This window comes from Mus pahari, chromosome 21 (assembly GCF_900095145.1).
Source record: "Mus pahari chromosome 21, PAHARI_EIJ_v1.1, whole genome shotgun sequence".
NCBI lineage: Eukaryota > Metazoa > Chordata > Mammalia > Rodentia > Muridae > Mus > Mus pahari.
The window spans coordinates 26,561,264-26,576,740 of record NC_034610.1 but is presented as its reverse complement, the minus strand read 5'-3'; the positions used below and the strand labels follow the sequence as shown (position 1 = coordinate 26,576,740).

The 15,477-nt window shown below is 49.6% G+C and overlaps 1 protein-coding gene across 4 annotated transcripts in view; it reads right to left on the bottom strand.

Moving 5' to 3' along the window:
* Pknox1 (PBX/knotted 1 homeobox 1) overlaps positions 1–15,477 on the bottom strand; it is a 61,021-nt gene that overhangs the window by 35,102 nt on the left and 10,442 nt on the right. For 2 of the 4 annotated variants that reach the window (XM_021221275.2, XM_021221276.2), the window contains exons 2-5: positions 7,950–8,057; positions 4,074–4,198; positions 1,898–2,069; positions 397–567 (exon numbers count right to left, since the gene is read on the bottom strand). In XM_021221275.2, the coding sequence (XP_021076934.1) occupies positions 397–567; positions 1,898–2,069; positions 4,074–4,198; positions 7,950–8,000 (519 nt within the window). In that variant the 5' untranslated portion in view covers positions 8,001–8,057. Of the gene's footprint in view, positions 1–396; positions 568–1,897; positions 2,070–4,073; positions 4,199–7,949; positions 8,058–9,709; positions 9,956–15,477 lie in introns of those variants that run through there. The other 2 variants (XM_021221274.2, XM_029533085.1) reach the window with 2 other exon arrangements.

Here is a 15,477-nt window from a genome sequence, read left to right as displayed (position 1 = left end):
CCAGTCCCTGACTAGGTTTCAGGGTGCTCTGAGAAGAGAAGTTAGCCAGATACTGTAGGAGCCTACTTCTGTGAGAAACCTAGCTAGTCAATTCAGAGACGGAAGAGATGACAGGGCTAGGGAGAGCAGAATGAGTTGTATTTAATGAGTGAGGACTTCCTTTGGGAAGATGGGAGAGTCCTGGAGTTACAGAGGTGGTGACAGTCACACAGCAGTGAGAATGCACTTAATATCTAGGACTACATTCCCTGAAATATTTACAGTGAAGAAAAAGAGCTAAGAATATCTGTCATCAAGGAGGCCAGCAATTATGTAGGAGCTAGTGGTCTCAGGAGTTCACGCTGGGTGACCGATACCACAATGACCAAGAAGCACTCTAGGCCAGAAGGCAAGTACCTGGGATTGCACAGGGGAGTACGGACTTCCAGGCTCCCCACTCAACAAGGTCTCGCTGTTCATTTTTGTCTTCAGACAAGCGATGTACCGACTACAGAAGTCTTTACAGAGCTCATTAACCTTCTCCAGTTCAAGAAGATGAATGCGCAGGACCTGGATTGCTTTCACCATCTAGAGGTAGAGAAATTAAAGACTTTAAATGGGAAACAGTGTGCTGTCCATCTGTATCCGATGTTGCCATACGTATTAGATGGCGACAATGGCAATGCTAGTGACAGAGAGGAACAGCATTGTGTCCCGTCTCTCTAGGGCCTCTGTCTCAGCTCTGGCTGCGCCTGTGCCACACAGAGCAGAGTGCCTCCTCCAGCATGGCTGTGCTAGGAGTGTGGCTCAGTGCTTGCCGATGACTGGGCTGCGGCCTCATCTGGCTCCATCTCCACATCCTCACCCATCCTATAGGGGGTTCAAAGTTCAACCCCTAGCTCTGCCTTTTCTGGATTATGTATCTGCTGTCAGGTCTAAGAACGCTTCACCTAGTTCTAGATCCCCAAGTTCTTGAATTATTTCTCTCTTGTTTAATATGACATCATCAAGCATCAAGGAGATCTGTTCTCAGGCGATGGGTCACAAACGCCAACAGTGCTATGTCAGTGGCATTCCTTGCTGTGAACCCAGGCCAGCCCCTCAGCTACAGGCTCGTGTATAAAGTCATCTATATTCTTGATACAGTGAGAGAATGGTCAGTAACCAAAGCTATGGAGTGAGCTGTGTCAGCTCCTGGGCTTAGAAGAGGAACTGGCAGGGGTGAGGCCCATTCCCTCAACTGAGCCAGGCCAGGGATGGATGGGCCAGAACCAAAGCTCTTCTGATCCGCACTCAAATAACAGGCATTTTAGAGCGCACGAGGCAGAGTCTGACAGAGCCCACCTCAGAACCCTCTCAGGTGGTATAGATCATGCAAGAAATCAAAAACAGCAGGTGAAAACTGACAGAATTTATCCATAAATGATAATGCTTCCAAAGACCCGCTGAAGGCCCGAGTCCTACAGGGGATTCACAAAACCCCGAGAAGGCCTTGCTGTTGGTTTCTAAGTTAATCTTAGTCTGGCAGAGGCTCAGGCTCAAAGGGCAGACAGAGCAGGTGCCCTGAAGAAGGACGGCGTGTCCGACAAGACCTCTACACTGGATTGGATGGGAAGAGAGCACAGCAACGGTTATCAGTGCTGGGAGGGAGTTGCTTTGTAGATGCTGGCTCAAGCCTGTCTCTAAGATTACATCGTACTTACAGCTCAAGTGGAACAGACTCCCTGCAGAGGCAGCCTGCCCCAGGGAGTCTTCACAGACACCCATGAGAGCACTGAGTCCCACCTAACGAGGAGGGATGCACAATTAGTTAGATGGTTAAAGGGAACATTAGCTAGAAACTGGCGGACCAGGAAGGTAAACTGCATGAGCAGATTTCAATCACAAAAAGTAGGAACGGAGCGCGGACTTTACTCACTAGGTTGTCGGTTTCCGGATCTTCACAGAAGAAGGGCTTCCCATCCTTTTCTTGCTTCCTGACAAAGTTCTCAATATCCACATCAAAGCTGGCAGACGTCGTGCCTTCTGAGCCCTGTGTGGACTGTTCACACTTCTCAAACAACAAAGCTAGCAACGGAAATAGTGGGTGCCTGTGGGGAAACACAGCGAGGGTGTGCCACACCTCTCCAGAACACTCTGGGATATGTGCACCAGTGGGCCTCTCCTCGCTATGACATGGGGGTCCTTTATTCAGTCAGGTTGGCTTCTAACTCAAGGCTCTCCTGCCTCAGCCTCAAGTCCCTGGAGTTACAGATATGCATTGTCTGGCCTGTATGAATGATTTTTAAACAGCTCGGTACTTACTTCTATATATTCTTTTAAATTTTTATTCCATATATGTGCCTATGTAAATGCCTGGTAGCCATGAAGGGCAGAAGAGGGCGGGTCCCCTGAAAGAACAGCCCGTCTCTACCCTACTGAGCCATCTCTCTGAACCCATCTGTTATTTGTTGTTACTTGTTTTTTAATTTGTTTATGGTATGGCTACTCTAAGTGTAAATGAAATATTTTTAATTGGGTTAGTTCTACACCATATGAAAATATTTTTTCAAAACTCCTAATCTTTTCATTAATTTTTTTCTTGTTATTTGTTCTATGTTCTATTTGTCTCATTACATAGTCCAGGTTGGCCCCGATTCCTGCTACTGTAGTCCCAGCCTTCCAAGACATGGGACTAGAGCACATTCTGCCGTGCTTGGATTCCAATCTTTACTGTGAACTACCCAACAATAAAATGGGCCGTTTTGGTGCTTACATCCTTCCATGTGTGTCTAGCCACCCCTACAAACAGGACGCAGAGCAGATCCAGGACTCCCAGTCCTTCCTGCTGTCCCTTTGAGCACCATGCTGGAAGCCCTGGTCCACCATCATCAAGTTTTCTCTTGGTGTGATGGAAAAGCAATTATACAAAATGCAAGCCTTCGGAGAAGGGCTTCCGATAGCTGGGGCCCATGTGAACACGTGTGTGCAGCCCCATACCTTCCTTTCAATGGGCCCACCGCTGTCTGAGAAACATCCAGGCTGTTTCTAGTGTGAGGATCAAGAGTGAAGCTTCTAACACTCTGTGTAGAGCTAGCTATGCTCACAGTGCAGCTATGCATCTACACGCCTGTGCTCACAGTGCAGCTATGCATCTACACGCCTGTGCTCACAGTACACTACAGTCAAAGGGAGGAAGCACAGCCAAGTGTATGGCACTTGGGAGACAGAGGCAGGAGGATTGTTGTGAGCTCAAGGCCCGCTTTATCTATATAGTGAGTTCCACAACAGGTCAGGCCTATAGAGATCCTATCTCAAGGATGAGGCAGCCGGGCGTGATGGTGCACACCTTTAATCCCAGCACTCGGGAGGCAGAGGCAGGTGGATCTCTGAGTTCGAGGCCAGCCTGGTCTGCAGAGTGAATTCCAGGACAGCCAGGGCTACACAGAGAAACCCTGTCTTGAAAAACCAAAAAAAAAAAAAAAAAAAAAAAAGGATGAGGCAACCCAAACCCCAAGTGCCCACGTCTCTGCTGATAGACAAATGTGGTGTATCAACAGTGGAGTGCTGTTCAGCCGCAGAGAGGAAGGAAGTCCCAGCAGACTCTATTACAGTGGTGATGTGAAGGAAGCCAGTTAAAGATACTACAGAACTGAAGTGAGCGCTCTCAGGAGATCCCTGGGGAGCTGAGAGCAAGAGAACAAAATGACAGTTTCTACAACTGTGTATGTGGAGGTCAGAGGACAAAGCTGTGGCGTTCTTCTCCTCCCTCTCGGTGGGTTCTAGGAGTCAAGCTCGGGTCATCTCCTTTGCGTGGTCAGTGCTTCCCTTGCGGACCCAGCTCTACAGCCCTTCCCTCTACAGCCCTGTTAAGCAGTCAGACTGGTCTGGAGGTGCTTCTCCCCGGTGCTGAGATTCTAAGTGTGCACCACCAGGCTTGGCCTGCAGAGTTCCTGAAAGGTTACCCAAATCCAGGTTTATATTATCCTTTTATTAGTAGAAGTGCCATCTCAACCTGGAAAGTGCTCAGTCTAGATCCCAGCCCTGACTTCCGCTTCACATGTCTGCATCCTCTCTGTCCTTTGAAAACCACACAGTCCACACCCAGGCACTACCTATAAATGGCCTGCTTGTCGGCATCCATTGGGGTCTGAGACTCGATGGGAGGAGGACTCACTCCTGCATCTGGGTCAGAGCAGTTGGGATCTTGTTCTGTTTTTAACTCCGTGACCACCTGCATCTGTAAAAGAAGAAGTTCTGTTACAGAACCCATATATAGTGCTGCTAACACTGAACTGGAAGATTACAGAACTGCCAATAACAACACAACACAAAGAGCAGCAACCCTTGGACTCCCGCATGTCTAAGCAGACAGCACGAAGGGCAAGTGTATTAGAAACTGAGAGGACTTGGAAGCTGTCACTGTGCATGGCTGATAGGCACTACACAGTAGAAGCTGACTCTTCTAGCCACACAGCTCCCAATGAGTGACTTGGTGAGAGGGTGAAAGTAGGTCTACTCTTCTTATATTCATACACAAGAGTCAAACCGTCCTTAGAGGCCACCCTATCTCCACACATCCTAAAAGGAGCACCAGCCAGGAACCCCATCCCCAATGCTGTCCCCCAGAATGCTCTCCAGCAGTCCAGGACATCCATTCTGTTGCCTTTAGAGATGGTACAACATACTTGGAGAATTCTTTTTTTTTTTTTTTCAAAAACCAAGGAAAGCTGGGGGCTAGAGAGTGAAGAACACTCGCGGGCTATTCTTCCAGAGAAGCTGCTTTTTGTTCCTAGCCCCCAAAGGGCTCACAAGCACCTGTTAACTCCAGTTCTAGGGGACCCAACACCCACTTCTGGCCTCTGAGGGCTCCTCCACAGGTATGGAACACATCAACTCACACAGGCTCACACACATACATATTCTTTTTTTTTTTTTTGGTTTTTCAAGACAGGGTTTCTCTGTATAGCCTTGGCTGTCATAGAACTCACTCTGTAGACCAGGCTGACCCGAACTCAGAAATCCGCCTGCCTCTGCCTCCTGAGTGCTGGGATTAAAGGCGTGAGCCACCACGCCCAGCTCAAACATATTCTTAAAATAATAATAAAGCAACTAGCCAGACAAGGTGGCTTACACTTTTAATCCCAGCACTCAAGGGCAGAGGCAGGTGTATTATGTGAGTTTAAGGCCAGCCTAGTCTACACAGTGAACACCAGGCAAGCCAGGGCTATTCAGTGAGATGCGATCTCAGAAAATTAAATAAATAAATATGCAATGAAAGCCTAAACAAACACAATCCTTTTAAAGATGGCCTGATTGTGTGTGTGTGTGTGTGTGTGTGTGTGTGTGTGTGTATAAAAATCACAGGGACTAGAAAGATGGCTCAGAAGCTAAAAAAAGTACTGACTGATCTTCCAAAGGACGGGGGTTCAATTCCCAGCACTACATGGCAGTTCACAACTGTCTGTTACTCTAAGATCTGACACTCTCACACAGACATACATGCAGATAAAACACTAACACACACAAAATAAATAAAATACTTAAAAAAAAAATTCCAGGATGGTGTGACTGTCCATATGGGGGAGGGACATGGAGTGTCCCTGAAAGAGCACCTGGCCCTGCTGCAGGAGGCTGCCACCATTCGGTCTGGTATAGGACAGACAGAAGACAGGTGAACCATTCGGTCTGGTATAGGACAGACAGAAGACAGGTGAAAGACTAGACTGAACAAAGACTTAGGCAGAGATCCCAGAGAAGTCTGGAGGTGAAGGACGGCCTGAGGGTCTAGCATGCATGCTAGGGTAGTTTGGATCATGCCCAACAAGCATTTCAGGCCTCAGGGAGGAGATAGATTATTAGATTTGCACTATTAAAAACAAAAACAAAAACAAAAACAAAACAAAACAGCTGCCCAGTGCTGGGTGTGGCAGCACATACCAGTACTGGAGGGAGGATCAGGAGTTAAAAGTCATCCTCAGATACCAGGAAGGTTAGAGGCCAGCCTGAGGCCTGGTCTTAAAACAACAAAATAACAAAAGAAGCAGGAACTGTTGGGGATAGGAAGTGTTGGGGGAAGGAGAAGAAGAGCAGGAAGAAGGGGAGGAGAAGGGAAAGGAGGAGAAAGGGAGGGAAGGGAAGGTGAAGGAAAAGAAAAAAGCCTAAGGCAGACTCAAAATAGTAAAAAACACTAACCAAAACCTACCATCGGTAAGCAGACAGAAAAAGAACTGACCATCAGGGAACGGGAGGCGGAGCTGGCCTCCGCTCCCACACCCCCTTGACAGACTTCCCTGGTCTCCCTGAAATCCCCAACAGTCCAAGCCCACACAAGGCCTGTGTTGTCTCTGTTGCACTAAGAGCAGTGTTACTAGGACAGCGCTATCCTATCACCACTGTGGGGATAAAGCCATACGATTCCCAGTCGTAAGCTGCCAGGGATTCTGGGAACTGAACTCAGATGCTCTGTAAGAATATACACATTTTTTTAAAGATTTATTTATTTATTTCATGTATGTGGGTATACTGTCACTGTCTTCATACACTCCAGAAGAGGGCATCAGATGTCCATTACAGATGGCAGTTGTTAGCACCAGGATACTCCAAGCCCCACCTAACCATGGGACCCTTGACCTGCATTGCCAGGACAATGACCTTCAATCCCACAATCCACTTGGCTCAGTTCCCGCCCTCACTAGTGTGACGTCATTTTCTGTATAAAATAGGAAGCCAACCCCTCCTCTCTCTCTCCTCTTCTCCACCCTTCTACCCGCTTCGCTGCTCCCCCACTCCCACATAATAAACCTCTCCCACGTGGAACACCTTGGCCTGGTTCGCTGCTTGGTTTATCCGCTCAAAATGTAAAAGCTGTGAGCCACCATGTGGTTGCTGGGAATTGAACCTCTGGAAGAGCAGTCAGTGCTCTTACCCACTGAGCTATCTCTCCAGCCCGAGAATATACAATTTTAATGCTGTGCCATCTCTCCAGACCCAGGATTCCCTACTTGTAATCTCTCTCTCATACTCAGAAGGCTGAGGCAGTACTGCCACAAGTTCAAGGCCGAGAGCAGGAGGCCCTGTCTTACCAAACAATATATAGGGGCTAGCCAGATGGCACAGTAGGTAAAGGCACTTGCTGCCAAGATGGACAAGCTGACTTCAGAGCCTGGTACCCGCCCAGTGGAAGGAGACCTGACTCTTGCCACTTGTCCCCTGACCTCTACATGTGTCCTATGGGACACGTGCACCTATATGCAACATGCAAACATTAAAAACAAACCAGAGCCAGGTACACGGTGCACACCTAAGCCCCAGCACTTAGGACAACAAGGCAGGTGGACTGGGAGTTCAAGACCAGTCGAGGCTACGCCAAAACTTCCAGAACACCCAGCTAAAGGGGACCAGCACTCAAGTGTCCGCCAAGCATGAGACCCCAAGCTCTATTACTAGCATTGCAAAACCACGAATACCTATCTGGGCTTTCTGTCTTTCTTTTTCTTCCCAGTGTGGAGATCAACCCAGGTCTTCACAAATGCTAGGTCAGTGCCTGTTTTGTTTTGTATTGTTGTTGATGTAGTTTTTTGTATTGTGTTGTTTATTGAAATAGGGTTCCTCTGTGTAGCCCTGGCTGTCCTGGAACTCCTTCCATAGACCAGACTGGCCTCGAACTCAAGAGATTCGGCAGCCTTTGCCTCCATCTCCTGAGTACTAGATTACAAGCATGTACCACCACCGCTGGCAGGTACCCACCCAGTTTTTTAATTCCTAGCACCACACGCTTGCATGCACAATAAAATAGCCTAAAACTGGTTTGGCGGCTGGCCAAGAGGTGGTGTCACTTAAGGAGTTAACATGAGCAACTGCTAGCGCTGAGCTCTGATAGTAACAGATGTCTAATGTATTTAAAGCAGGATGTGCAAGCTCATGGAGACTAAACAGTCACAGGGTGCTGCCTGGCGGTCGTCAGGATGCAGACTAAGTCAGGGCCTTACTTGCTGTCCATCTTGATAGCTGTCTATACTCAGCGTCTGTGTCGCCATCATGGTTAGTGAGGGTCCACTTCAGACATCAGATCATCCTGAGTGAGAAGCACATGGTGTCTAGGGAAATAAGAGAGAAGAGCGCCAGTTAGCACTTCTTCAGCATGCCTTGTGTTTTAACCCAGAGCATGATGTAATGTCTAAAACCTGGAGCCTTCTCTGTGGAGGGGCAACCCCTGAACCCTAAGAAACCCTCCTTGGCAGCACTACGCTGGCTTAGCAGTCACTCATCACCTGTGCTGGGCCCAACCCACTAGTGTACAGCCAACCACACTCCTCTATCCCCTAACAAGGAGCCAGTAAATCCCTCCACATAAAAGGCACTGGGTAGGGCCCTGGGACACCAAAAGCACAGGAGTCAGACTACAGAGACCCACTCTTCCTTGAATATATGGCAGTGGAGAGCAGAGTAGGAGACAGTAGGAGGGACACCAGAGGCACCACAGGATAGGAACATGAGGAGAAAGGGAAAGTATGGAGGGGTTCCCAGGACGTGTGGGCAGAGCAGGCCTCCCCAGGAAAGGGCCATCTAAGAAAGGCTTGAGAACCTGCTGAGACTAGAGGGGAAAGAAAGGAAATGGCTAGGGCAAAGTGAAGATATTGTGCCGCACAGGTGCAGATGGCACCCTGACAGATCTGTGTGTAGCACAAGTGAGTAAGCAATGGTCCTTTGCTTAGTGACAATAGAAACCCTCAAACAGTGTTGCTCAGCTGGATCGATGGCCAGGGTCTGACAAGCATGGGAAGGGGGCAGGCTGATGCAGTGTGGCAGCACAGGGTCAGCTCCCACCGGCCTAGAGCAGCAAGCTGGAGCTTGCCTAGTCACTCCAAGGCCAAGGGCAGGCACATCACTTGTTCTGCACTAGCAGAAGCAACCAAGGGCCACCAAAGGAAGTACAGTTATACTCGATACTGTGCTAAACAGAAGCACATATGGCCCGAGCGGGCAAGCCAAGGGCAGGAATGAGCAGCATCCCTGGAGGCAGCTCAAAGAAGCCGTCCAGCAATGTAGTGGTGGCAAGAGCTAGGCCACCTCTTGAGCACATGGTAGCCCCTGCGGGTTCTTACATGATGCCCACTTTATATCTGAGCAGTCAGAATAACGGGGCCAAGGGCACACAGCTGACCAAACGTGAGCTAGACACATCTCAGCAGCAACACTTTGAGGCTGTCCCCAGGTACCAGAGCTTTTCATAGGCCTAGGAGCTAGCACAGGGGAAGGGACTAATACAGAAATTCACTGGATGCTGAAGACAGATGGCTTGGGCACAGACACAAATCACTGACAAACCCTGGTAAGTCAATGTCTAGAGTGATGAGGTACGGGATCAAGGTTGGGGCAGAGGATGATGATGGGGCAGTAGGCACCTTAGAGGAGAGGTCTGACTAGTGAAGTGGTAGCAGGCCACCTACCACCCTGAGCAGAAAGAAGCCAGGAGGCAAGATGGCTGAAAAGGGTGGAGAAGACGGTAGGAATGTGTCTGATCAGGCGAGCTTGTGGCTGGCTACAGCAAGGACAGCAAGTCCGTGGTAGACACCAACAGGAGTGAACAGCGGGTGACTCATGCTCTGACCACAACACGGACAGACCAGACTGAATGGCTGAGGGGTACAGGAACCAAGATGGAGCGCTGTAGGCACAAGAGTCAGAGAAGGCGAGCCAGGAACCTGCAGGTGGACTAAGGGAGCAGGGATGGGTCCAAGCTTCCCACCTGAGCACCGGGAAGAACAGAGCCGGACACGGTCCCAAGACGAGCAAACAGCTAAGAACAGCTCCGTGGCTTGTGGGGGAAACAAGGCAGGACATCTCGGGCTGCAGACGAGTCTCAAGATACCGTCCCGGAAACTGAGTGGGGGAGCCGGGGCTGGAATCACTTGGTCACCATCAGGGCACAGAGGGTACACATGGAGATGAGCTGAATCCTCCACAAGACACGTCCCACTCTAACACCCAGCACCTAAGCATGGACCAGATTTAGAAACAGGGTCTTACAGATGGAACGACACTAAGGGTCTTGAGATAAAACACCTCTGGACTTAGGATGGAGTAACTGGTTGTCTAGATGAGAGGAGAGGAAGGTTTGAGACACACAAAGAGGCTCACGATGGCAAGATGGAGGCACACACTGGAGTAACACACCTTTAAGCCCAGGAAGCCTAAGCACTGCTTGGGTCACCAGAAGCCGCAAGAGGAGAAGGACAGGTCCCTAGAACCGTGGAGGGAGCGTAGCCCTGTCTGCACCTTGACCACAGATTTCTAGAACCATGAGAGAATCCATTTTGGGGGTGGGGTGGGTGGTAGGGATTAAGTCCAGAGCCTCACTCAGGCTAGGTGAGAACTGTACTGTGTAGTAGACCCAGTGGGTGGCCATTTGGACAGCAGCCCTAGTAAGGCAATGCACATACACACACGATATGAAGCCAAGAGGCTGGAGAGACCAAAAGGAAGACAGAAGACCGTGTGCGAGGGAAGGGATGGCCTGGAGGTCAGAGGACAAGGGGGCACTGCCTGACAAGAGACGCAGACTAGAACTGCTTACGCAACATAAGCGAGGGGGCCAAGGTGGGGGGGGGGACTGCCAACCGTGTTAAGAACTCCCTCGGGATCAGAAAGGGGAGGACTGAGTCAAAGCTGGTGAGCGGAAGGAAAGTGGGGGAGCAAAAAGAGACCCATGGCCCCAAGCCCTACCACCACAGCACCATGTTCCGATGAGCTGCCGTACTAGGAGGGGGAGAAACGCTTTAAAGAAGCAGCGGTACAGACAGCCACTCACAAGATGGGTGCATTGAAGCAGCTAGGTTAAATACTCTTGTCTTTTCTTTTCCTTTAGTGACAAGGTCTCTCTCTATAGACCAGGCTGGCTTCAAACTCACAGAGATTCACCTTCACCTGCCTTGGTCTCCCAAGTGCTATGATTAAAGTCATGTGCCACTTTATGCTCGGTCTCCAAGTTAAATCTTTAAAACGCTGTTACATCCGTTAAAATCCGTGTGTTCCACCTCACCCAGAACCCCATTCTTGAAACAGAGACCCCACACCTGCAGCTTGCTCCAGAGCTTCTCTTACTGCCCTTGGCTGTGGTTACAGTCTGGCTTCTCTTCAGTTTGGCCTCCACCTCAACTTTCACCCTCAGATCCAGCACAGTCCCCTCTGACTTCCATCTCTGCAGCTGCCACCTGCCTGCCAGAGGTAAGTCTGGCCTTGCTCCAAACTATTCTCCAGGCTTTCTAAAATGCAAATCTGGTCATGTGACTACTGCCTCTACCCAAGCCCACCCCCAGCCATCAGACCACCCCCACCTTCCTCCCGGTCTCCAAAAGTGCACACCCTCAAACCCATCACCTTGGCTCCATTCTCTCCCACTGTGTGTGCTAGCTATGAGCTGCATCATTCACACCTCCTGGAACTCAGAGATCCGCCTGCCTGCCTCTGCCTCCTGGGTGCTAGGATTAAAGGTATGTGCCACCATACCCAACCTCTTATAAATTTATTTTTTAAAGTTTTATTTATCCTGGAACTCACTTTGTAGACCAGGTTGGCCTCGAACTCAGAAATCCGCCTGCCTCTGCCTCCCAAGTGCCTGGATTAAAGGCGTGTGCCACCAAGCCCAGCATTATTTGTATATGTTGAGCATGCTGTCACTGTTGCTGTCTTCAAACAAACCAGAAGATGGCATCAGAGCCCATTACAGATGGTTGTGAGCCACCATGTGGTTGCTGGGAATTGAACTCAGGACCTCTGGAAGAGCAGTCAGTGCTCTTAACTGCTGAGTCATCTCTCCAGCCCCTATAAAAATATTTTAAACAACCTGCTTTCCAAAAATAGCCAAAGAGCCTTGGGACTCTCTCTCCCTTTTGCCCACTCTGGGTGGAGAGGGACTCTGCTGTGAATGGCACTGTATCTTTTCCAGGGTAGCCAGACCTCGAATCCAACACTATATTGACAGTTCTCCATCAAAATCAGGTCAGTCTAGGAGTGATTGTGTCACACAAATGGCTGGTCCTGTCCTGCTTCCCAACAGCTCTCGCTGGACACTTTCCATGTGGCACACGGTGAAGGTGCCATTGCTGGGAGACAGTTTTCCATGAACATCTTCAAGTCTCACTGAGGAGGCTTTCTGGGCAAAAACCTGGCTAAAAGACGATGGCCAGCGGCCACACGAGGGAAGCCAGAGACAGTGTAACAACCCAGAGATGTAGTCTCTCCAGAACAGGGTACTGGGGAACCTCCCAAAGAAGACTTGTTCACTGCTGTCCCAGAGCACAGCCTGTGTGCTTATGGTTGTACTCAGTGATGCGTCCCTGTGTCGCATTCCCCTCGGTGGGTACACCGGGCCAGGATTCAGTACCTACACACACTCCCAGCCTCATAATCCCACAGCTCTTCTCCCGAGACAACATCTGTCTTTTATCACTTCATCCCGGAGGACTGGGATCCGGGGGGTCAGAGTGACCCAGAGACCCATCTCTGATCCGAGCCCATGCGTACACTCTCACACATACTATGTACTTTCCCACTACTGTGGGACAGGCATCCTAAGCTGGCTGAATGACTCTCACAACCCATACACAGAGTTCAGCTCTGCAATCGCTCTTAACTCTTCCAAGAAGAGAATGGTCACGTCCTATAAACTCTTGGTCACAAAGCATGCCTGACAGGCTCTACAGAAGTGTCTACAGAGAGCTCTCTGAAGCAAACAAGTGACTGACAGACTGAAGGGCCTACTTTGGGCCAATGTAGGGAAGGACTGAATATGCTGGAGCAGTTTTTGTTCTGTTTTCACTTTTTTAAGACCAGGAGATTCCAGCAGGGGAGGGAAAAGACAAGAGCTACTAGAGCCAGACTTCTCAGTGACAGAGAATGGGGGTAGGTTCAGAGCATTCTAAGGTGCTGGGGAAATGGAGATGTTAGTGTGCATTCGTGTTTTTTTTTTTTGGTTTTTCGAGACAGGGTTTTTCTGTGTAGCCCTGGCTGTCCTGGAACTCACTCTGTAGACCAGGCTGGCCTCGAACTCAGAAATCCGCCTGCCTCTGCCTCCCGAGTGCATGCGTGGTTTTAATGCAGACACATACAGAGGTAGATATCCATGTGTGCTATCTACCCACACATATTTGTTCCATCCACTGAAAGGGACCTAGTACCAACAGCAAAGGGTGCTTAGCAGGAATATAAGATGAGCCTAGAACTTTGTTCAAAAACACGGGGGGTGGGAGGGTGTCGTACTTCCAACTTGCAGGAGCTTCCCTAGGCTGACCGGAACTTGAGTGAAGGCTGTGGGCCAATGCTGCTGTCGGCCGCTCCTAACTCTGACCACACTCTTCTGACCCCCTTCTCAGGCAGGGCTCCTACACGGCGGTGGCTGTCAGGGTAGTCCTGTCTTTAACAAGAGACCTCAGCTGTGTACATCTGGCCAGACTACTACCCTGTGATACCTGAACACCTATGGCACCTTTCCCAGGAGGTGTCTGGTGACTCTGGTCTGCCCTCAACAAGAGCCCTGTCACATCACGTCATACATCCCCTATCCATGCTGTCTCCTACTGATTTTCCAAGTTCTTTGCCAGAATGCCCACAAATGGCCTCCAGTCCAACTCCCAGTGGGACTCTCGCTCCTGTCAGAACCTTGTAGGAACCCAGTATTTACTCTCCACACTGCTGCCAACCTTCTGGCCTTCTAGGCTCCTTCTGAAACCACTCATCCACCTCCACCTAAAGTGATCAAGATGTCTCTCATCTTCGGGCTCTTCCAAACTCCTCCCACAACCAGACCCCAGAGGCTGCTGCCACTCAGGTGGTCACCATACCCAGCAGCTTCTTGGGGCCGAATTGGCAAATTGTGTGGGAGTGAATTGAAGGCAGATGGCCTAGCTGAGCTTGTGAAAGGAATTCCTAGTAAGTCTATGATGTGCTTATTATTGGTGTGTACTTCTGGACATGTTTACAGTAGAAATAGTAGGCAAAAAGCAGAAGAGAAAGATCTGGAAAAACAGTTTAGACACAAAAGGAGCTCACCTAGAATTACAGACAAGAACATACTGTAGAAGACTAGAGATAATAAAAAGAAGCCAAGTAGTATACATCAGGACGACAAAGAGGCTGTGAGGTCACCTCAGAAATCTGCCAGACGCCCCCACACCCCTCCCCCAGGCTTAAGGATGTAAAGGCATAGATTCATTTGACTGTCCCTAAGAACAGAGGGCTTCTGGGACTTTGCTATAGGAATGAAGCTTTGCAACCTGACAAATGCAAGGTTTCAGGGTCTTGCACAGAGACTTGTACCCAGTTTTCAAAGGAAGGTCTAAGAGACCAAGTGAAGTGACAGGGCTGGAGTCCCTGTAGGCAGGCTTGAGTGGGTGTGAAACTCACAGCACTAACTGACCTGAGATGGGAGACCCTTATGTGGGAGACACTGACGATGCAGAATTTCTGTGGGGAAAGCTACAAGCAATGAATGGAGTCAGCTTAAGAATGAGGATGCGGAGCCGGGCGTGGTGGCACACGCCTTTAATCCCAGCACTCGGGAGGCAGAAGCAGGCGGATTTCTGGAGTTCGAGACCAGCCTGGTCTACAAAGTGAGTTCCAGGACAGCCAAGACTACACAGAGAAACCCTGTCTCGAAAAACCAAAAAAAAAAAAAAAATGAATGAGGATGCGGGACGGGGATGAGAATTTGGGGACTGCAAACAGCAGATCAGAGGTGGAGCTGTGAGGTGGAAACATAAAAGTTCTTTGGAAAGTTGGTTGGATGGTGTTTTGCTGGGGCAAACACGAGAAAGTGGACTGAGGTGTGAAAGGCTCAGGCCGACTCATGAAGGACCATTTAGCTGAAGCAGAAATAGGAGAGAGGATGTTCTGCAAAGCAAGCATGTGAAAGGACACGTGACAGATTCTTTGCTAACAGCACACATGTATTGGTCCACCTAACATTGCATAGCTGAGCTCCATTTGTGGGGACTCCATAGAAACACACCAAAAAACTTCTGGTGGCGTGCTGCAGGTTCTTGCCACTTGCAAGGACTCGTGCTGACTGGCAGAGTGATGTCAGCTGAAACAGATGCACGTGCTGAGGCAAGGCATGTGGAGTGGCAGAGACAGAGCTTGGCTTGTGGTACAGCTACCTGTGCAACAATTGGGGGTCTCTAGTCTTTGCTGCTCTTCACTTCCCTGAGAGAGGCACAGCCTAGAACTTCTCCTGGTGTTCCTGTTGGTCCCTCCTGCTGACTCGAGCTGAGGCTGAGCCTGGCTGTCTCTGCTAGGCCATGTCACCACTGTTGCTATCCCAACTCTACTGATGTATCTGTGGTAGACTGCTGGTGTATCTGTGAAGTGTTTGCGAATGGATCGAACTGCTGCTGACCTGTGAAGTGAACTGCCGACTTCCAGATAATGCAGATGGGAGTTGCTCCAAAGAACCTTTTTAAACAGGCCCACTTCTCCCATATCCTTTCTTTTCCACTACCTCTGGTGGGTGGTGGGCTA